General features: G+C 37.3%; 2 protein-coding genes across 2 annotated transcripts in view; one reads left to right on the plus strand and one right to left on the minus strand.

Annotated features, from left to right (window-relative positions):
* Positions 1-2397: 2397 nt before the first annotated feature.
* On the minus strand, positions 2398-23649 carry scaf4a (SR-related CTD-associated factor 4a). The gene is made up of 20 exons (XM_007247250.4): positions 23478-23649; positions 14809-14892; positions 14604-14648; positions 14335-14496; positions 13967-14105; positions 12717-12862; positions 12371-12547; positions 12155-12246; positions 10603-10717; positions 9592-9768; positions 9406-9482; positions 9106-9296; positions 8792-8892; positions 8547-8660; positions 8106-8262; positions 7728-7834; positions 5242-5404; positions 4795-4872; positions 4517-4600; positions 2398-4270 (listed from the first exon to the last, which is right to left on the minus strand). The coding sequence occupies exons 1-20, from the start codon at positions 23505-23507 to the stop codon at positions 3393-3395; spliced, it is 3117 nt and encodes a 1038-aa protein (XP_007247312.3). The 5' UTR covers positions 23508-23649; the 3' UTR covers positions 2398-3392.
* Positions 10652-23941, plus strand: part of ugt5d1 (UDP glucuronosyltransferase 5 family, polypeptide D1) — a 42719-nt gene continuing 29429 nt past the window's right edge. The window contains exon 1 of the mRNA XM_049468945.1: positions 10652-10740. The gene's annotated coding sequence lies outside the window, so the exon portion shown is untranslated. The remainder of the gene's footprint in view (positions 10741-23941) is intronic.

Consider the following 23941-nt stretch of genomic DNA (forward strand, 5'->3'; position numbering starts at 1 on the left):
ATCAAGTCCAAAGTCAGTGCAGCTTTACAAACAAATTTAGGATTAATTATTTTCCATTAACAACACTGATAAATACAACCTGACTACAACAAAATAAATGCAGTGCAGATTTCACTCTTTTTTTAATTATGAACGGACCTGAACAAATCCCTTGTCTTAAGTAACTATTATTTGTACAAAACTCTGCATGTATTTGTCCACTATTTTAATATGTAATTTTCAGATCCAGAATCTTCTCTAAACTCTGGTTAAACTGTCTTAAATAAACATTTGGTGTAATAACTTACTATTAAAGAGTTTTTAGAGGTTCAGAAGTCTAGATAATTTTACTTGGCATAGCATGATTTCCTTATTAGGAATTTGTTAATATATCACATCTTAGCTGTAAAAAAAAAACAATAAAAGCAAATATCGATCGATTTTTTGACAAATTTTATTCAAAACAAATAAATAATTAGTGTGAAAATGATAAAGATCTGATATAGGTCTGACGTACAGCAGAAAGTAGACTGCTTACAGTTTTAACAAGACCAGATTAACCAGTTTCTGCTGTGTGTGCTAGACTGGCTAATCCAAAACATTACATGAATGTAATGTTAGCATTACCATTAGCTACTTTAGAGAGCAATATCAAATGTTTCAGCACTGCAGGTGTTATTTTATTATTTTTAATGCTTTTAAACGGCAGTTATAAACCTTTTAAACTTGCTATTCAGGCTGTATCTCCAGCTTCAGCTCACTAACCACAGTAGCTGTAATGCTAACACCTTTACTGCTTAAAACCTGATTAATTTTCAAAATTGTGATTGGTTATTATTTTAAGCTGATTTTAGCCAATTAACTTAATTCACACCCTTTCAACAATTTAGACTCACTCATGGGTATTCTGCTGTCATTTCTGATATAACAGGTGATACAAGACGTGAGCAGGCTCTCTATAAACTGACTGATTCTACCCAACAACGGAATAGTGGTTAAACTTGTTCCCTTTTTCATCAGTTAGCATTTCCTCTTATTATTACCTTTAAAAGTCATCACTTCCCTCATTTATATTCACATTGTTGCTGTCAAACAAAAACTTAGGATCTCCATTTTTTTTCTCTACTTGTTGTATTTACTTTTTTTTTAATCTTTTCACTGAGTCACACGGTCATGATATAAAGACCAATTCAAATTCTCCAAAATTACCTGAAATAAAAAATCTTTTTACACTGACCTTCAGTTATGAAGATTTGTCTTCTCCTTAAGAGTTACAGTATCTGACAAGTGAGTGTCAAGTAGTCAAAATAACTCAACACACAGCAACTAATATCTAAAGCGCCGGCAACAAAAGTGAGTACAAGTGAAACTGACCAAATTGTTTCCAATGAACCATTTTCTATCCCAATGTCATGTGAGAAGTTAGTTTCACAAGGTGTCAGGTGTGAATGGAGAGCGGGAGTGTTAAATTTAGGTTTTAATCACCGTCACACTCTCTCATACTGGTTACTGGAAGTTCAACATGGCACCTCATGACAAAGAACTATGAGAATGGCCTGGGAAATAATAAGATTGCCAACGCTTTGAAATTTAAATTGCAGCTTGGTGGCTAAAACCATAGAGCAGTTTAACTGGAGAGGATCGACTCAAGTGTCGACCAAAGAAGTTGAGTTCACATGTTCAGCGTAATATCCAGAGGTTGGCTTTTGAAAAGAGACATACAAGTTCTGCCAGCACTGCTGCAGAGGTTAAAAAGGGGGGGAGGGGGGGGGGGGGGGGGTCAGCCTGTCAATGCTCGCTTTGTGAAATACTGCAGCATTTGGATGAACATAGTTTACATCATTTAATAACTAATAAGTTTAGTTTTGTATCAAGTGCACTGTTAATGGTCTGCCTTTACGTATAATTTCTGTTAATAACAACAGGCACTCATTTACTGCCTTCTAATATAGCACAAGTAAATAAAAGGAAAGAATTTGTGCTGGTGAAACATTTGCACGACAAATACATCTACTGAAGGTCACTATAACCCCATCCTACTCAACACAAATTTGCTATGAAGACAAACAACACAGAATATGCTAGGTGGTGGTTCAAACTCATGCAATTACTTATTTTTCAGGAACAAAAATATATGAAAATTGACTCATCTGTGGAAAAAAAGATTTAAAAAATCATCACTTTCATTTACTGTTTGTCAAAATTTCTGAATACTCTAAAAATGTAATGTAAATAATTCAAAAGTATGTCACAATGTAAGAAAATAAGTTTCGTAATATGCATGTAGTAAATCAAATTTACACATCGCCAGAGAACATACAGTCCACACAAAATGAAAAATTCAGATGAGGAAATCATTCAGTTAAAGAACCTTAAAACTAAAGCATCTGAAAAAACAAGTGCTTAGTCAGTTTGTTCATTTTGGTATGAAAATAGTTTATTAAAACCAAATCCCTATTGCTGAAATATTAAACAAGTTCACATCTCCACAAACTTAAAAATTATACAAACATCTCATTTTCGCACGATGTAAACATGGCAAGTTAAAAACATTACAGCAAAAGGGTCTTTGTCTCTTATTTTAGTCAAGGTTTCCTATCTTCTCCATGTTCATGGGGAATACTTCAAAAACACACCTTACCTCCAAATCTACAAAGGTCATTTGAGTAGTGGAAGCATATTTACAGCAGATTATTTCCTTCTTAAATTTTTACCCCCATGTGTTTCTTTTTCTTTCTTTTTTTTAATTTACCTTTTTAGAATGACTGGTGCACACTCTAGACTTAGAGTATATCTGCACTGAATATTTTTTGTATTTTCCTTGGGTCCTACCCCTCTGATTTAACTTGTTAACCAATAAACAAGTTGTTTATTAATCTACAAATGTGTGTGAGCAGAAAAAAAAAACAAATAGAGCAGTGCAAGGGTGGTCCAGGATCAGGACTGGGAAACACTGGTTTAAAGCAACATTCAAGCTCCACAATGGAACACTGATTACAGAGCAGTGCTCCATGTTAGCCAGACTCTTAAAAGTCAATTACAGGATCATTGATTTTGACATTTTAGAAGGGGGACAAGGCATATAATTTATTTCTATAGGACCACAAACCATATAAATCAAGTTGTTTCTGCATCGTTTCACCTCTTTAGCCTGTAGTGTCCAAGATTAGCCAGGACATGGATGTAAAATAAACATACTATCTACATGGCTTTTACCCGATGTTCTTCTACCTTAAATATCTGGCCTTTATTTTCAGGTTTGAACCCATGTGATGCTTGATACTCATGTCTTTCCATTACCATTCTAAATGGTGTTTAGGCAAATGTTCACACAAACATGTGCATCTTGTCAAGTAAGAAAACAAAAAGAACAAATATCATATGGGCATTGCAGTCCAGGGGATAAGCGTAGCCTATGATTCGTCTGTCTTTGTTTGTTCTGCAGGTTGGTTCTGAGTTTCTGCTGCCGGTTCAGAGGGCTGTGGTTCTGCAGTCACTTCGGTGGGAGGGGGCGGAGCTTCTGCCTTGGCTTGAGTAAGTTCTTTAGCAGAGTCTCTAGACTGCTCCGAGCTGCTAGAGTCTCCGAGCGCCTCATGTCCGTTGGGTTGACTGCCTGCGTTGGACTGAGTGCCCATATTAGCCAGTCTGTCAAGTCTGTCATCCTTGTCCCAGCGGGTACTTCGCTCTCGCGTTCCCGATTCCCTGTCTCTGCGTTTGGGTCGCTCCTCACCCTCCCTACCTTGCTCTCGTCCTTGTTCCCTCTCTCCGTCCGGACTCCTTCTCCAGTCTCTGCGCTCCCGTGTCCTGTCCCACCCACCCCTCTGCTCTGCCTCCTCGTTCCAGCTCCCGAAGCGTTCCCGCCCTTCCAACTTGTCCCCTCCACGGCCCTCGCCAAACGACCTGCGTCCACCAAACCATTCCTGATCCCTGTCTCGCTCCCGGGCCGGCCCGGAATGCTCACCCCTGAAGGGCCGTCCCTCAGGATCTTCAGGTCCGTCTGGTCCTCTGGGGCCAGTAGGCCTCATGAACGGAGGCCCTGGGTGAGGAAAAGGGCCTCGCATGACATGTGGAGGGGGATGCATGCCAAATCCACTTGGTGGAGGCTCTCGATGATGCATCATCTGAGGAGGGCCCCTGGGAGCCATCATCTGTGGAGGCATGGGGGGCATGCCTGGCCGTGGAGCCATGGGGAAACGCTGAAGGTGTGGAGGGGGCATCCCTGGGGGACGTTGGAGAGGCATCATACCTGGTCTTGAACCCAAGAGCCCTGGTGGACTCTGCATGTTCATCCCTGTCAGAACAAAAAAAGTTAATAAACATTTTAATAACGTTTTAATATGGCCATAAATACAGGCATCCAGACTAGGGGTGGGCAATATTATATTGTATACAATATATCGTAACAAAAAATATCGTTATATTAAAAAAACATATCGTGATAGAGATTTTTTGTCCTAAAAGTAGTCTATTTTATTTTAGAGCCATATCGCCCACCCCCTATCCAGACACAATTCTACCAGTACTACTAGACACCTACCTTGCATGGCACTGAATCCTTCAGCTCCTTCCCTGTTCATCCTGGAGCCTGGATCATTAGGCTGTTCCTCTCCTGAGCCGCCAACTGCAGTAGAAAGACACAAGAAAGTTTGAATAATAATAATAATAATAATCTAATAATCTACTGCTGCTGGAAAACTACTGCAAGTGTCTTAATACTAACTAACAGACCTAACTAAATATAATGTAATATGTAATGCATGTAATTCAGATACTCAAAAATACACAATCAAAAGATCCACTCGTGACTGGACTGACCTGATGGCATGCCCATGCTGCCTGGCGTAGGAGGACCAGCAGAGGCCATGGCAGGCACAGCGCCAGGAGGGAGGAATCCTAAAAAACAGATAGATAATTACCTAATGAGTACACTTGGCAACTGTAATCAATTAGTTTGTCACCATTTAATTGTTCTTAAATGTATAAAAAATCACACATTTTACTACTTAAAAAAAAGTCAAACTCCACTTTTTCAGTTTCTGCTTATTTTAGTCATACACTATGGACATGCATTCATGCTTCAGACACTTATTCTTATTATTACCACTGTAAACAATTCTGACCTGGCAAGTTTCACACTAAACCACTCTGAATCATTTTGTTTACATCACATCGGTTAAATTATGCAGAAATTCTGCGAAAATTAAATTCTCCTTTAGCAAAGAGTAGTTTTAAAAAGATTAGATTTAAAATTAGTTATCAAACCTGGAGGCATCTGCATGGGGTTAAATCCAGGCCTCATAAATGGACTGGGAGGAGGTGGAACCCCAGGTGGAAAAGAGTGCGGAAGCATATTCATGGGTGATGGGAAAACTGGGGGAGGAACACCAGTTGCACCAGGAGCCCCTACTTGCTGAAGAGGAGGAGCCTGAATAGAAACGAAAAAGAGTATTAAAAAGTGTAATCAAACAAGAGTCTTGAAAGGCGGGGGTCAAGGGGTGGGGAAATGAATTCTGTACTAGATTGTTTTAGTTTCTGAGGAGGTGCGTCCTTAAACGTTTCCCTTTACCAACATTCTTGGAATCATCCTAAGTCCAAACAGAGACTGGCACCATGAAAAATGAACCCGATAAGCTTTAACTTCATGCATGGCAGCACTGGCGAGGTAGGACACAGACTTGAGTGTTTTCACAAACAAATCAATTTACAACCAACAGGAATCCATTTAAAATGGTGAACACAAACAAGTGAGGATTCACTTATAATGCCCTACTGTGGTGATGACAAATCCCATGATCTCTGTTTCCTAACTAACATTGTGTTCTAAACAAGCAAAGAAAAAATAATAGAAAAGAAGAGTTTCATAATATTCAGACCAAAAATGTCAAGATGTTTTTGCTTTCTATAAAAATGTTTACAGATCAACCAAAGCATTCCAGTCCAGGCAGAAAGAGACAAGCACGGATTCGTCATCCTGAGATATTAACCAAAACGTCTAATTACATTTTATAGCTCTATACAAAACCTGACGGCACAAATAGTGATAAAATTAAAACATTCTTCTCAGATTACAGGATCATTAAACAGTGCCCACAGAATATAACAGAACCTAGAGAAATTCACATATTTCCAAGAGACTCAAACAGTAAATTGTAATTTCAGCAAATATTACAACTACCTTAATACTTGATCTTTAAAAAATAAATATAAAAAATACTTGCATAAATATGATTCATTAAAAAAAGCTGTAAAACAAAGTAGAACAGCACCTTTTTTGTGCAAATTGCAATATTTTATTTACATAAGATTGCTGATACACTTTCAGCGAATTATGAGAATTGTGTATATTCATTAAAATCCTTGAGGCTATGTTTATGACAAAAATGGAGAATCCTGACATATACAGCTCTGGGGAAAAAAATAAGAGACCACTTCAGTTTCTGAATCAGTTTCTCTGATTTTGCTATATATAGATATATGTTTGAGTAAAATGAACTTTTCTAAAAATTCGGCCATTTCTCTCAAATTGCAAATAAAAATATTGTCATTTAGAGCATTTATTTGAAGAATGAGAAATGCCTGAAATGCCAAAAAAGATGTAGAGCTTTCAGATCTCAAATAATGCAAAGGAAACAAGCTCATATTCATAAAGTTTTAAGAGTTCAGAAACCAATAATTTGGTGGAATAATCCTGTTTTTTTAACTAAAGTTTTTGCATTTTGGCACATTCTCCTCCACCAGTCTTACACACTGCTTTTGGATAACTTTATGCCTTTATGCAAAAAATTCAAGCTGTTCAGTTTGATTTGATGGCTTGTGATCATCCATCGTCCTTTTGATTATATTCCAGAGGTTTTCAATTTGGTAAAATCAAGGAAAAAACATAATTAAGTAGTAACAGGTGCTGTTGCTACAGAAATATGAGATGGTCCTAAACCTGCTATACAACATGAAGCAACCAAATAAACCAGGAGTTATGTTTTACCCTGTGGTTTATTTGTGCCTACAGCACTTTCTACAAAACACATAGGTAAACAGAGCTTATTACACTACAAACACAACTGCAGATAATAAAGCTTTTTAAAAGGAACCATTTACTGATACACAACTTCATGGTGTTGGACAGTCTTTAAAACTGTTGGATGTTTACCAGAAAACAGCACAAACAGCTCAAACCTTTATGTATTCACCTTATTTTGGAAACAGTGTGCGAACAGTTAAACGTGCAGTGCTCTTCAGCACTCGGCAGAGTCATGATGTCTAGAACATCCAGAAATAAGCACTTAGAAATATATTCACAATTAGAATTTAATAATTGTGACTGTATATATGATAATGAATGTGTGGAATTGGGACTTGGTAAGGCATGGCAGAAAGCAGCCAATCGGAGCCTTCTCTGCAACCAGTGGAACCATTTTGCAATATAGTGAAAATTCCCTTTTCCTTAAAGGCCTATTTATACTTCACTGAGCCTGAACCCAACGCCATAGTCTACATGCACCTCCCCAGACATGTAACTACATGACACAGACAGTAGAAGCTGTGATTGGTCCACTGAGCAAAGTGTTCCCACCCCCACATTCTCACCTTTGCGGTTTAAACTGCAGAACACCACAGAGAAGTGGCTAGAGCCACAGAAACAGCAGAACTAATTTTCAACCACATAAAGGGTCATTATTGGACAAATGACTTGTTTTATGGAAATGTCACACCGACGTGGAAATGTAAACCTTTTATGTATCTTGAATTACCTGCACAGGGACCGGAGCTGGACTCTCGTTCACCAGCCCTATGTCAGCCCTGCCGTTCTGGGATGCCTCGTCAGTGTTCTCCATTTCCCCATGAGCACCCTTCCATACTGAAGAAACAAAAGCAAACTATTCTCACAAGGAAGGCAGACACAAATAAAAACAGAATTGTTTTACTATCCCTAAAAAAAATGATCCACCCCATTAAATTGTTCCACTTTCATTGTTTTTACATATTAAATTGACTTTTCTAACAAGAATAAAAAGGAGACAAAAAATACAAATAATAAAAGTAATAAAGCAGGACTGGTGAAGAAATAAGTGAATGGGTCACCTAGAACAAAATGTGTGTCTATAAAAGAAAAAGGAGAAGGCTCCTACCTGGGCAAAGTGTATCTGTGTCCAGTACACCCCCTTCTTTGAAGTCTTCCAGGTCCTCCACTTTGAGTTTGGACCATGGAATATAGGTGACACCTAGCTCCACATCCCAGTACTGCTTGAACTCTGACTTTATGCCTTTGTTCAAAGCCCAGGCAATCTGTGGAAATGGTTGAAAGTAATCATTAACTGAAGAAAACAGTAACTGTTATATTTGTCTGAATTAAATTAGACTGAAATGCTTAATCTATGCAAGAATACCAATATATCAATTAGTCAGTCTATAAATTTAAAGAAATGCAGATTCAAACACACTGATCTAAGTGAAACATACAGAAGGCACACTGCTTGGAATATTTCATTAATAAAACTAGAGCAGATGGGTTAAATGATTGAAGTCGTGATGATTATTTGCATTTCTCCAAGTAGTCACAAATGTAATACCTTAATGGCTTTTTGGTTGACTTTGTAAGTGCCTCTGCTGAGCTTCTGTAGAGCTCGAAAGGCATCCTGTCGATGAACCATAACAATATAGGCACAACCACGCGGAGGAATCATCTACAAAACAAAGGAAAAAATAAATTATATTTACCCACTTTTACTATTTATAACATTACAAATATATATAATACAAGTATTACTACAATCACCCTGCCTTTGGGGATGGGTATATATGTGCTTAATCTTACATTTATAGATTCTATCTGGCCAAACTCCTCTAATAGACAAGCCACATCCTGCTGCTGGGTCCTCTTGTCCAGCTGTCCCACCCACAGAGTAGTGCTGCACACTGTGTGTGAGGAAGTGAGAGAAAGAGCATTCATATAAGCAAAAGCTGAATGATGGTACATTTATTCGTTTAATAATCATTAAAAGTTCTCTACAAAAACAATTTTACCAATTCGAATACTACACTAGCTCAACAAACCCTCAATCTAGCATTTACAGGCAGTTGTAGCTTTAAGTTGATAGCCACAGTTAAGAAAAAAGGGTTGTTGCTCACCGCTTAGTGTATCAGGTTTAATGAGCGGCAGGCCTTTTTGTCTGCGTTCTCGCTCTTTATCTCTCTCCCTCCTCTCCTGAGATCGAGAGCGAGGTGAATGACGTCGCCTTTCCCTCGATCGAGATCTTGAACGTCGGTGTCGTGAGCGTCTGGATCGAGAGTTTGACCGCGATCGCCTCCTCTTTGGAGATCTGAGGAACAAATGTGAGGGAGACTGTTATCATGTCATACATAGCTAACTGCCTCCTAACACTTTAAACAAAGCTCTCTTTGGAGTCTTTTAGAAATATGACCTCACACCTTGAGCCTGAGCGAGACCTAGACCTCCTGCCATCTGCGTGGTGTCTTGAGGATGGATCTAAATCCATAGAGGCCTCCTGTGAGAAAAACAAATAAGCTTCAAATTTAACACATATCAACACACAACCTTTTCTAGAAATTCTAGATATGTTATTTAATGCACATCCATGTAAATTCGAGTTTTACCTGATGGTGCTGCTGCACAGCTGTGAACTGAGAAAAGGCATCATTCGGAGGAGGAAAGGCTCCAGGGAACCCGTGAGGAACTGCAGTAGGCAGCTGCCCTACTGGAGGTATCATCCCTGGATATAGCTGCGGGCGCATGCGGTTGAAATTTTGGAGCTGACCATTTGGAGGTAGAACCTGAAACAAGGCAAAATAAAGGCAAATTAGCACATTGCTATTACATCACAGCAGATAAGAATCATTTAAGATTTTATAAGTACTTATGTATATACAGCTCTGGAAAAAAAAATCAGAGACCACTTAAAAAAAGATGAATTCATTAATTTTACCAAATTGAAAACCTCTGGAATATAATAAAAAGAAAGATGGATGCCATCAAAAGCCATCAAACCACCAAACTGAACTGCTTGAATTTTTGCACCAGGAGTAAAGGCATAAAAGTTATCCAAAGGCAGTGTGTAAGACTGGTGGAGGAGAACATGCCAAGATGCTTTAAATTGTAATTAAAACCAAGGCTATTTAATCAAATATTGATTTCTGAATATGAACTTGTGTTCTTTGCATTATTTGGGGTCTGAAAGCTCTGCATCTTTTTTTGTTATTTCAGCCATTTCTCATTTTCTGCAAAAAAATGCTCTTAATGACAATTTTTTTATTTGGAATTTTGGAGAAATGTTGTCTGTAGTTTATAGAATAAAACAATGTTAATTTTACTCAAACATAAACCTATAAATAGCAAAATTGAAAACTGATTCAGAAACTGAAGTGGTCTCATTTTTTTTCCAGAGCTGTATATATCTAGCCTGCATCACAGACTGATTTCTTTTACAGTGGGCTTCTTGAGATTATTTGTGATGTTTCACAGGTTATTGTTACAGTCTTTTTTGGTGTCCTTTGGTGTTTTTTTACTAGTAGAAGACCTTGTGGAAGGTTTGCCTCAATACATCACAGCTAACAGACGCTAACAACTTTCAATTCTTTGTGACGAGTAACAAACAGAACAAAGCGTACCTGCTGATCTGGAGTCACACCCATCATATGCTGCTGAAAGTGCTGCATCTGACTGGCTTGTGGAGGGAAGGGTGCTGATACCTGCTGAGGCTGATGAAGGCCTTCAGGAAAACCACTGTGGACACAAAGAAATTAAAGGTAAGACTGGGTTTTTATTATTGTAATTGCACCTGCCTGAATTTGGCAGCATGGGAAACACAAGCTTACATTTTTAAGTGTATCAGATTATGGGGACATTGTTTATATGCATGCTGACTCCTCTTTACTTCGCAGGTTATATACATTGGATCACAGTTCCTAAATAAATACTGTGCTTTATATCCAATTCATTGTTTAAAACACATTCTTATGTACTTTATGATACAATCTTTTGGCCTTTTTTAAGCATGAGGAAACAGCAACATTGCTATATTTTTTTAATTTATAAAGCTCTAATAGTAAATAGTAATAGTCTAATAGTAATAGTAAAATTATAAACCTTCAAAATAGTGCTGGACGATATGGGAAAATCATATATCACATTATGGAATTTTTTTATATTACGATAATGATATATATCATTATATACCACATTTGAGTACGTTTCAGTTATTCTTCGAAAAATATGACAAAATAATATCATTGCTTACATACTTATTATATTTTCTTATAAATAAATTAACAAACACCAAAATGAGGGTTTCAATCAGTAATTTCAGTTAGTTTTAGTTTTTTCTTTTAATTCCCGTTTTTATTAGTTTCAGTTAAGGAGAAATTTCACTTTCAGTTTTTGTTATTTTGTTCGTTTTGTGCTGATCCAAAATTTACAGCTCATCCACGCTTTTAAATGTCAGCATACAAATCGCGTGCGTTTTCCTACAGGACAAACCATTCAAACATGCTGATGAGCTCTCCGCACCTGATTAAAAAAAAAATCACACAGTGTCTGTCTGGCTTAAAATAGTTAGATACAGCTATTAAATGAATAAATCAACATTCATTGAAAAGACCAGTGAGACGTTCTGTATGCTAAATAAAAAAGAAGGCAGCAACAAGCTAGAAACTAATAAGCTAATAACATTTAATAAAAACAGAAAAAATAATAGGAAAATAACCAACTAAACTAAGCTCAAAATGCTAAAAGAAATATAATCTAACAAATTATAAAAGAGCAAAACGAAATAGTGAACACACAGACGTGCATGAATAATTGATGAAAATACTGTAGAAACGATAGATATATATCGTCATATCGCACAGCACTATTTCAAAACAAATTAAAGCTTAATGAGGTGGTTTCCTTGAGTAAACTTTGTTAAAGAATTTGGTGATGGAAACAGGCAATTGCTACTCCTAAATGCATTTCTTTTTGTAACTAAAAAAATGAAGTGTCGTCTTGGCTGGGTCTCCCTTGAAAAAGAGATTTTAATCTTAAGGGACCTCCTGGTTAAATAAAGGTTAAATAAAATTAAAATAACCACAGCGTTTATTTTAGCAGTATATCTTAAACAAATCTTCCTTCTCCAGGTTATTTCCTGTGATAAAATAGCTTATGGAGGAACAGTTGACATACAAAGCAGCAGGCTGAATGGAGGGAGCCTCGTCCTTCTTGCCGTCGTCTCCACCTTCTGGCTCATCGTCATAATCAAAGCGGTCAAGAAGTTTCTGAAAAATAAAAGCAATTTAACAAGCAATATTAATTATTAATTTGATTTTTTTATTACTAAAAATATATTAGTAAATATTAATGATTCAATATTTTTATATTTAGTTTATGGTGAAAGCTGACCTTGTCGAAAGTGGCTTTCTTTTCTACAGGCAGTGGGGCATGAGGGAGGCCTGGGGGCAGCCCAGGAACAGGCTGCATAACTGGTGTCGGCATTTGGAAGTTGACAGTCATATTGTTCTCCAGTGCAGGAGATTGCGGCTTCCCTGGCTGCTGGAATGTCTGCAGCATCTGCTGAAGCTACAATAAGAATATATGTTGGTGAGATATTGCTCAGTCAGTTTAGGGGAGCATGCTAAAAGTGAAAAATTAGCAATTACTCCCACAGACAAGACTCTTTTTCATTTTTATAATGTAAACTACAAAGTCATCTTTAGGTATTCCTCGTGATGATGACGGTCTATATTACCTGCTGGCCTTGCGAGGACTGGAACAGTTGAGCTACTGCAGCAAAAGCATCAGAGTTCTGCAGTTGTGGCATGGATGCTTGCACAGAGTTAGCAGACACTACTGGCTGGCTCTCTACTTCCTTGGCGGGCGATGGAGGGGATGTAGCTAGAAAGCAAAGACTTGTTATTTTATTAGATTTAAATAATAATTAAAAAAAATCATGTTGACTTTGACTTAAAAAAAAAAAAAAAAAACACATTTCAGCCAGTAAAAAAAGAAATATTGCAAACTACTGTTGTTAAATAAACAGCTGCATGCTGAAATTAAGGGGTTCAGTTTCTCTACCTGTTAGGAGTAATGATTGTTATAGTTATTAGGGTCATATTACTCCAGTATGTTTTACCTACTTTACATCCAGAAGTTAAAATATGTACTAGATGTGACTTTTTTTTTTTAAATAAACAGCGCACCCCAGTGGCCAATTCTCATCACATGTTAATAAAACATGACAAAAGCTAGATGCCTGGCCAAAGGCATCTAGAATTTTTCAATGAACAGGTCATTCTTAAATACTGGAGCAAAGCAGCTTCTGGTGGGAGAAACACTGATTAGAGGACCATGACAATCTTATAATGCACAATACATAAAAGCAAAACAATGGGATTATTTTTTTAACCTGACTAACTTTGCAATTACAAGCAATCAAAAATAACACTCCTTTTCCTGCATTGCACTTTATTTATTCAAGCTCAACAGCTTACTGCCCCATAATCAAAATGTCCATCTGCACAAAACCTATACATTTTCTGAAAATTTAAAATGCCCTTGGTGCCCTTGATCACAAACTTTTACTTTTAAATTTTTTTCAACTGGACAAGAGGCGTGCATTATTTTATTGGTAATGCTGTTTTTTTGTAGTGGTTGTTCGTAGGTGAAAAACATTCATTAACATAGCAATTATGTAGTAGTTGTAAGCACCTAAATAGATTTACTAGATTATAATAATTTTATTATACTTAAGGGTGTGAATAAAATAAGCAAAGTGTCTAAATAATGAGACGAAACTTCTATTGAAATAAAGGTAGTTCTGCTGGCAAGAGCATCCGACAGGAAAATCACAGAATTTTGGTAGATACCAGGAGGTGCTATGTTACTGGTTCAAGCATAAAATGTGGAAATTCTTCTGTTCACCCAACAGAAACAGTGGAGCAGAAGAAAAGTAAAAGCTTGTGACTTTCAGCTTGGATTTTAGTAGACTTTCTAACTTACCCATATCTGGACCATTGTCCAGAGCTGAACCTCCACCTGAGCTGCTGGAGCCTGCAGCCATGTCCAAGAGTGGCTGAATCACCTCAATCTTAAACACCCCATTCTTCTGCCACAGGTTCAGGACACGCACAATTTTACTCTGAAAGCAAAAAATGTAATATTTAAAAAAAAATGTGGAAGAGAGAACTAATAATTCAATAATAATGTTCACATTTGTTGAAAGCGTATAAAATTAGCCAGCTTTTATTTTTTTTATTAGAAATTCTCCACAAATCAAACAATATGTGAGAAGTTAGAGGACAGGTCTTCTATTATAACAAGCAGTCAAGCTAGAGATAAAGTCTAAGAGTGGGCGAGATTATCCTTACCCTGTCCTCTGTGGGGCACAAGCAGAGGTTCTCAAACGTTCCAGTGATGTTCTTCGTGAATCTGGGACCAAACACATCCTTGTCTGCACCAAACTGATGACGCGACTGTCGCACAATGGAGTCGACCACATAGAGCCCTGGGACTTTGTACTCTGGTTTACACTGTAAGAGAGAAAAGAAAGAGTCATTTAAGTACTGCGGGTAACATACTTCAATAAAACAATCAAGAACTATCTAGAACATTTTCTAAAATGGTAATATGTGCTTACCTTCTTGATAAATTTTTCAACAATTAGGACGACATGCTTGTATAACTGCAAAACGAACACAAACAGTATTTTGAATCAATATAAACTCACTCATCACAAAGAACAAATGTTATCATTCACAACCTGCCTACAAATATTAGCTAACTTGATTACAATGTGTCAGCAACATAAAAATAAATCTGAAAAATGAGGACATAATACTTACTTTAATGGCTTTTATTGCAGACTTTGTAATGGAGATCATTTTTGCTCTGGAGATAGGTGGCTTGGAGTCCATCAGGGAGAACAACTGCAATGTAAATATCGTATTTAGTACTGGTAAACAATTACATTTTAAATGTGACATACTGCTGTCAACAAAACAATCTGTTATGCTAAAGTTTTTACAGTAGGTAGAGTAAACTTAAAAAATAAGACTATCTTCATTTCATACCCTTAGATTATTTTAATTAAATTAAACAAAATTCCTGTTCAATAAAATTAATACAATATATAAATCCTGTATTTCCTTGAAACTTCCTGTATTTCCTTATAAGTCCAATTGGCTGATGTGGCATTACTATCTACAGAGAAATCTTAAACGTTTTTTTTTTTTTTTTTTACAGTACCTACAGCAAACCTGAAAAATAAAACTTCATTTTCATCTTTTCATACTCAAATTATATTTGTTATATTAAACAAAATTAATCATATGTAATTTAATTTCATTTACCCAAGCACCAAGAGTATCAACCCAAAAATGTAATTTTCTCCTCTCCTCCCACCTGAACCATGGAGTAAAAAGGTTCAGCAAGCTTAGAGACTCTTCCGGGCACCATATAAACATAGGGCTTTTTCTCACCTAAACTATTTAACCAGGATAACTTGGATCCTGGCTCTTTTTCATCCTTGGTTTGATTCATTTCACCAGGTGTGAATACATTAGCCACACTTGGATGGGTACTAAAACAAACAAGCCAAAACCCTTGTGAGGAAGATTGTCTTCAATCAGTCTCAATTTAACTGGTTGGTTTGTATTAAGAATGTGGTCAGAGCTTGATCTGACCCACCTAATAGGTGTACTCTAGGGGTGGGCGATATGGCCCTAAAATAATATCACGATATTTCTTGGAATTTTCACGATAACAATACTTTTGCCGATAAGATAAGAAACCAAATTAAAAACATTATATCAAGAATACACTACTACAACAAAATTAAAATTCTATTTTATTATTGCATACAATATGATATGGCACACCCCTAACTGAAAAAAATACAATTTTATCAGATTTGTAACAGAAGTCAATGATCCAGTATGTCATGACACTAATAATACACTCCAAATATATATATATATTAGTGCTGGGCGATATAACGATATCGATTTGTTTCGCGATAATTTTTCCCTCGATGACGATGATAAGCCTGTGCAATAGAATTCGATAAACATTCATTTCCATTTCCGTCTAAGTGGCGCGGCAAACAACGAAAACACAACGTGTAATCAATCCAGAAGACGCTGGAGCAAATTAATAAATAGTTAAGAAAATTGTAATAGTTATTCTCATGCATGCAACAAAAAACCCTAAAGAATAGTGGAGTATGGCCCGACACACGCAAACAACCATAGTGTTTGTACTTTGGGAATAAACGGCCGCACTGTTCAGCACGTTTTAAATAAATTTTAAGTAAATTTTAAGCACTAAATGTAATTAATTCAATTTATATTAGGACCTCGGGGCAGGTGCTGCAAAAATGTGTATGTGGGGCGCGGATTAAAGGAAGAGGTTTTTTTGCGGAGCGGTAACAGGACAAAAACACCTTAAGAATGATGTCTAAATGACTTTCCTCTAATCTAATATAATTTAACATGGTTTAAGGATATAAAATAATTTCTAAACAAACGAACTTTTTAATATTGAGCTTATGGCCCAAGTGCAAAAACACAAAATCATTTATCATTTAGATTATCTGCCTGAACGCGAGGCCGAACCCGAGCTTGAACGCCAGCCTGACTCAGGCGCTGCATGAACTCGGGCCGGTCGAGAACACCGCTTTCCTCTCAGATTAGGCGGAAGAAAATGGTCTTTTTTTTAATGTAACAAATCACACTGTGATTTTTGTGATATTTCCCCAATTACAGCTCAGCTGCGCGTTTAAAGCTCAATGCATGAATTAATCGGTGCGCTGTGCGCCGCGCGTGCTCGCGGGGGATTTGACGCGTCTGTCAAGCAAGTTAATGGACCGTTTTGGGGGCAGAGATTAAGAAGTACAGCAGGTACATCTCAGATTTGTAGTTTAATGCTCTACTAAATTACTGGCTTTAAAACTGGCTCATGATATGGTCGGTTCTGGCTGGATTTTTTCCTGCCTACAGGCTGCATTTGACGGAAAGCAGCTCCTCAGTCAGACAACAGTGTCAGCATACAAATCGTGTGCGTTTCCTACAGGACAAACCATTTAAAAGTGCAGATAAACTCATTAAAAAATCACACAGTGTCTGTCTGGCTTAAAATACTTTTAATAAGGTACAGCTTTTAAATTAATAAATCAACATTCATTAAAAATCCGTGAGAAGTTCTGTATGCTAAATGACAAGCTAAGCTAATAAGCTAATAACATTTAATAATAACAGAAAAATAGATATGAATTTGGAAAATAACCAACTAAAGTGAGCTCAAAATACAATAATAAATATAATCTAACGAATTTCAAAATATAAATTAGAAATATTGAACTTCAATATTAAATTCAACTTCAACTACAAAAAACGCAAGGACCGATAGAACATAACGAACAGAAAAAAATAAATTTGAAATTGGAAAAAAAGTTCAAAATGCTAAAAGAAATAAAACCTAACGAATTTCAGAATATAAAATCTAAATATTGCACTGCAGCAGTACAAAAGCCTAAGTGCTTAAACAAACAAACCAAAAAACAGCCTATCACAAATCATTTTTTGAGCCCGACCCAGCTGAGGAAAAGGTGGGAAATCTTTTTTTTTCCGGCTGGGTCTTGGAAAACTTTGTGGTGAATTAAAGGGGCCGAGTTGCAATTTTTGTTTTACTTTAATCAGTTTTTAATCCGTCTTTTTAAAAACAAATATTCCAATATTGGCTGCCAATCAGTGCCCAATATTCTGAGCTCAAAAAACGCTATTCGGGCCAGCCCTACTAATCTAATATAATTTAACATGGTTTAAGAATATAAAATAATTTCTAAACAAACGAAATATTTAATATTGAGCTTATAGCCCAAGTTTTTTTTTCAGTCATGGAAAATTGGAAAAAATTGGAAAAAAGCCCGAGTTCATGCAGCGCCTGAGTCAGGCTGACGTTCAAGCTCGGGTTCTGGCTCGCGTTCATGATTAATTTGTTTTTTTTAAAAACTAATATTGGAATATTCGCTACCAATTACTGCCAAATATCCGGAGCTCAAAAAATGCTATTCGGGCCAGCCCTAATAATTATGGAGATACAGAAAAAAATATTGTGATAAAACTTCCATCACTCCCTTATTCTCTCACTAATAAAAACAAACCTTTAAGTGTGACACAAAGTGATTTGATTTATATCGTGATACATATCGATATCGACTGATATGGAAAACTATATCGTGATAAGATTTTTTCCCATATCGCCCAGCTCTAATATATATATATATATATCCAGGATAAAAGTAAAATAAGTGATACTGGACAGATATAATCTGTCTCTACTGGATATATAATGGGAAATAAGAAGAGTGAACTTTCCTTTTGCTAAAAACAGTTCACGATATTCAAAAATGATGGCGATATTATTGCATACGATACGATATGGCACACCCCTAGTGTACCCTGCAAGTTTAAGCTAAACAGAAGTTTAACACAGCTTTATGTCAAAGTGCTCGGAAAAATGCACTATTCCAGAGCACGGAACCTTTTTCTGTATTTACCCTCTTGCTAAACATATGAGAGAAAGAGTTCTCAAATGGTTTGTGTTGAGATGCAAACCTTACTAGCAGCTCAACTTAAGCAAACAAACACATTTTCTTAGTTCATTAGCTCTTTAACACTAAAGAAAGGGGTAAGACATAAGACGAATTATTTGAAAGACCATTAAAATTGTCTTCTTTTATTACCCGAAAGGTCACTGTGCTTCAGCCACTGCATACATGACCAGTCACTGAAATGAATGCAGTATGCAAACGTTCTTCCAACTAGTACAGAAAAGACCTGCTCTACTCTCCGAAGGTTTGCTCTTTGTATTTACTTCATGCTAGCTAGGGTGGTGATGTAGGAGAGAATGATTTACCCTGTGCAACAAAGGGCCCAGGCTTCCTTTTTTTGCTCTCAAACCAAATAATTTATCCATACATTTACTATAACAGTAACTGCAGAACAATTTACAGAAATTGCTGTATTTACAAATTTTTATCCTGCTTATCTTTATCCTGGGCTCCCCCTACTCTTCTCACTTTAGCTACTCAGAAGGCATTCATATATATAATGACTCTCATAAAAGCCTTAAAACCATAGACTGTATATAGCTGGACAGAGCATCGTCTGTCAAAAGTGAAGCCACCACAGGTCGGGCGCCCCCTGCTGTTCGGTTTCAGAAAGCTGTGTAACTCCACCCATCCCCATAGGTTTCAATGGCAAAACAGACAACTTTCAATCACGTCTTTTTCCAATATACTGTAATTCTACCTCCATTATTTAAATGCAGCAGCTAGTGTAACCTCTGCTTATATTAATTTTAATTTTTAATTTAATTTTTATATCCCCACAGAATTTGTTTTTAGAAGGTTATTCAGCTCTATTCAAAAAAGGTGTGGTTATTGTAAAAGGGCTGGTTATGGGCGGGACAAATAGCAGAACGTCAGCTCCGCTCCGCCCCGCTCTGCAGTCTGTGACCGCGAGGCAGCCCTCAGGGGCGGGGTTATTTAAATGAGTAGGCTGTCAACACAGTTTTTCTCCCTCCTCTGGTCTCTACTGTGCAGAATCGGGTGTCAGGATCGCCAACATGGAGGAAGATTTTGGCTTCATTTTCACTGAATGAATGGGAACGGAGACACGGCGTCCATCTTTTTTTACAGTCTCTGCTTAAAACAGATACAACACACCGCTCATTATAAAGCCCACTCTGGGCCAAAAAGGTTGGAAAAGGATAGCTATAACAGGGCTTCCCGCAGCACAATCTTGGGGCAAGACAGCCACCTTGACAAAAAAAACAGGAAGACAAGAAAATTTAATTTTGTATCTGTAACAAAGTTTTGGACTGTAATTTATGATATTTCTCCTCAGGTGTTTGCGCAAATATGACCTATTTGGCTTATGTAGCATCATACATCTCTGGCAAGTGGTATTTTGTTGCTCCCCCAAAGTAACACTGTGCCGAACCAGCACTCTGTCACAAACACAAGTCAAGCGTACAATTAGCATGCTTTAAATATAAGGTTGCTAGATGAATTTGTTTTAAAGCAAACTGGTGCAAGAGAGTTTAGAAATGTAGTTTAATTGGTCCATTCATAACATGACCAGCTGTTATGTTTTCACGTCAACTCCTGCTTTATGTGTACTACTGTTTTTGGCCCAATGATGTTTCAAGAGTGGACTAGCTTTCTGTGATTTCAGATACTGCTACTTGTATTGACAGCTTAGCATGTTTAGTAACAGTACCAAAGATGCATGAATACAGACACTGGTATCAGTATTGGGACAGATACCATGCTAATGGTTTCGCACTTGCCAAAAAGACTGAGATACCAACATTCGATACCTAGTGCACACTGCTCTGCTAACGAACAGACAACTTCATCACTCAAATCCAAATTTTATATATGTTTAGACCCATATCCACAACACAAGAGATGGTACAACACGTAAACTTAAGTAGCTCCACAAATCGTACTTAGCACCAGTGAGAAGCTGTGGAGATCGTTACCTCCCCACACCGCTGCTAAGACCCCGCTCATTTCCCCAGTTCCTGCTGACCCCGAAGTGGACATTCATCAACCTTGAATTCAAAGAGTTTATATATCCAACATAGGCTACAGGCAGTAATAAAAAAGAAAAAGAAAAAAGGAACAGTAAAAAAAAAAAGTATCCCAAGGAAACTTGTTTCACAGCTGCTCCCTCAGCCCCTCCCACCTGAAATGAACTTCCTATATTTTCTTGAAACTTCCTGTATTTCCTTAAAAGTTTATCCAATTGGCTGATGTGGCCATGACACCACATAATGATGCTGGGAAAATTAACATATGTCCTTAAAGTAAAGCAAATCTCTATTTTATATTTAAGCATAACTGCTTAATTTATTTCAAGCTTGAACAAATTAGCTGCTGCCTTACTGTCCTATACATTCACAACTATTACAAAATGATCCTGATTGCTTTATTCTAAGTGGGTATCGGTATGGGCGAGTACAAAAATATATGTAATATATATTAAATTAAGTATGTTAAAAGAACATTTATAATCTGAAGTGTCAAACTTTTTAGTTTGTCCCGTCATAGATATCTTAGCGGCTCACAGTCACAAATGTAAGTGACCTGTATCTGTGTGTAATGTAAACGAATCTGTCCCTGAAACGTCCATGCGCACATTGATACCTGTATAAACGCTGCCTTCTTCACCCAGAACAAAAAAACATCATGTTTGAGAGACGACTTGTAGATTTAAAAAGATAAAATGGATGCGTTAGCAGCTAATATGTGGAGTATCTTTTGCTTGAGTGGAGAGCAAACAGCTCCTCTGAAGTACATGCTCAGGTCAAGGAGGCAGATTGCTTTTGCTGTTTTTGCAGCTATAGCTGCACAGCTACACCAAGAGATGTGTGGGGTATAAGAGAGAAGCACCTGGCGCATGCGTAAAAGCAAAAAGACGCATGAATTTCGATTTGACTGTTCGTTTACATTCATATTGCATGTCCATTGATCGGATGCGTATCAATTTAGGACCACAAATGAACGTGACCGAAATCTGATTTTAAAAAATTGGATTGTGTGTTTGTGTGGAGATGTTTATTACTCAAATAAAACCTCCACACAAACAAGCAATATTATATTGAGGTATTTCTTAGTTTTTGTCGATATGACATAATTCTGATAATAATAATTGGAACATAAAAGCCTGTGGCGAATGTAATCATGCACTGACAGAGTTGGGCGATATGGTACAAACATTAATTCAAGATTTTTATAAACGTTTTCACAATATTTACCTTAATATTTTGACAGACAAATTGCTTCTGTAAATTCTTAAATGTCTCTTTCATGCATACTAGGTACAATGTTTTATGCAAATATGTGTTGCAAAGCCAATTTACCAGGATTTTTTACACTATATATATATATTCTCGATACGCTTATTAGAGCATATTGTCAATTCGATAAGGAAATGTATCACAATGAGATAAAATATCGCCATATTTTACAGCTCTAGTAAGAGGCGCCCAGTCCACTAAAGCAGAAATATTTACTACATTTAGAGACTTTAAATGTTCCCTCAATATAACTAATCATTCACTTAGCTACCTCCACTCAACTCAGGATGAGAATTATTAGCTGGCAAAATTTTTATAACATTAAAAGAACGCTCATTGTATTTTTCTTAGTTAGGTAACCAGTTAGCTATATTAGTTAGCTAGCATTACATGGGGTTATTTTTCAGCATTTAAACGTAGCTAAATAGCACACAGACAACCTAATAAAACACTTAAAGTTAGCATTAAAAGAATCACTCCACACCTATGAAGCATGAGGTGGGCGCTAGTTCAGCCTACACCCTCCACATAACATTAGCCCAGGACTGCTATGTTACTACTGCTACTAGCTAATAGGGGTGTGCCATATCGTATCGTACGCGATAATATCGGCGACATTTTTGAATATCGTGAGCGATATTTGGCCCTGAAATATCGTGCCATTTCACCCACCCCTAATTATTATATCAGGGTACTACTTTTTTTTGCAGTTTTATAAAAAGAAAAATTAATCATTTCCCATTATATATCTACTAAAGTCAGATTATATCTGTCCAGTATCATTTATTTTACTTTAATCCTGGATATATGGAGATATTTAGAGTTCATTATTAGTATCATGACATTCTGGATCATTGACTTCTGTTACAAATCTGATAAAACTCTTGTATTTTTTAATATCTTAGTTACGGGTGTGCCATATCGTATCATATGCAATAATAAAATGTAATTTTCTTTTTGATGCAGTAGAGAATTCTTGAAATATATATTTTTTAAATCTGTGTTTTGTCATATCGCCAAGAGTATCGTTATCGCAAAAATGCCATGAAATATCGCGATATTATTTTAGGGCCATATTGCCCACCCCTACTAGCTAACATGCTAACAGAATGGAGGCTAGCGTTAGCTTCCCACAGGCTACTCCGTACGTCAACAAACGCCTCAGAGCCATTTCTGACCAACACATTAACAACCTGATCAGCTGATGAAGTAAACGCGGTACAGAAGAAGCAGATAAATTAAACAGTGTGAAAGCTGAAACTAAATTCTGCCTGAAAGCTGCAAAGATTTTACCTAGCTAGCCAAGCTACTGCCCACCATCCACCTCCCTGCTACTCCCTGATTCTCCGTGCAGGAAAACAACAGCCAGCGCTCCGGGTTAACCTACACCCAGCCCGCGGCTCCTCACACCTCACAGCGCCTCCACACCTTCACAACACCCGACACACAGGACCATAAACACCGCAGCCCAGCTTCCCTCATCCGCTAGACCTCTCTCCGCTCTCTGGGGCCTAAAACAGCTCAGACTGCTGCCCCAGCGCTAACAGCAGCTAGCGGTTAGCTTAGCAAGCTAGCCAGCTAAGGGCTAACGTTAATCAGTGACACAGGCCTGTATAAAGCGCTAATAAACCCAGGGCGGGCTCACCTCGTGGTTAAAAGCGTTAACAGCGTCCATCCTGCTGCCTCTGTGCAGTTCTTCTTCTTCTGTAAAATCCTTTAAAACTCCTAAATGTGAAATTTCACCGCCACAGGCCGCGCCAACATGTCCGCCGCCGCTTAGCCCTCCGAACACCGCGGTATGGCGTCGCGCAGTGCACGCCGGGAGAGAGAGGGACAGAGAGCCGCCTGCTGTTCCCTACAAATCCAACGGGAGGCGCTGCTGCGGTAACTCACTTAACACACACATAATGCACACACACACACAGATTTTTTTTTCTTATTATATAATTCTTCCTTAAAAAAAAAAGCTGCAGAGCAATAAATGTAAGTCATCCATAGTATACCATCCATGATATATAGGCACAGTAATTTACCCACTACTCTGTCAAAAAGAATGACCTCAGTTGGCCTAATGCTGAAACTATAGAGCAAAGTATTTGGTTTGGGTGA

The sequence above is a fragment of the Astyanax mexicanus genome, chromosome 20 (assembly GCF_023375975.1).
Source record: "Astyanax mexicanus isolate ESR-SI-001 chromosome 20, AstMex3_surface, whole genome shotgun sequence".
Lineage (NCBI taxonomy): Eukaryota > Metazoa > Chordata > Actinopteri > Characiformes > Acestrorhamphidae > Astyanax > Astyanax mexicanus.

What these genes read in the sequence shown, in the direction of transcription:
- scaf4a (XM_007247250.4), bottom strand. Translation starts at nt 23,507, where the DNA reads ATGGACGCTGTTAACGCTTTTAACCACGAG. An exon ending in TTGAAAAATTTATCAAGAAG is followed by an intron (nt 14,497 to 14,603) that starts GTAAGCACATAT and finishes TCTCTCTTACAG; the next exon opens with TGTAAACCAGAGTACAAAGT. An exon ending in CAGCATGGGCATGCCATCAG is followed by an intron (nt 4,601 to 4,794) that starts GTCAGTCCAGTC and finishes TTTCTACTGCAG; the next exon opens with TTGGCGGCTCAGGAGAGGAA.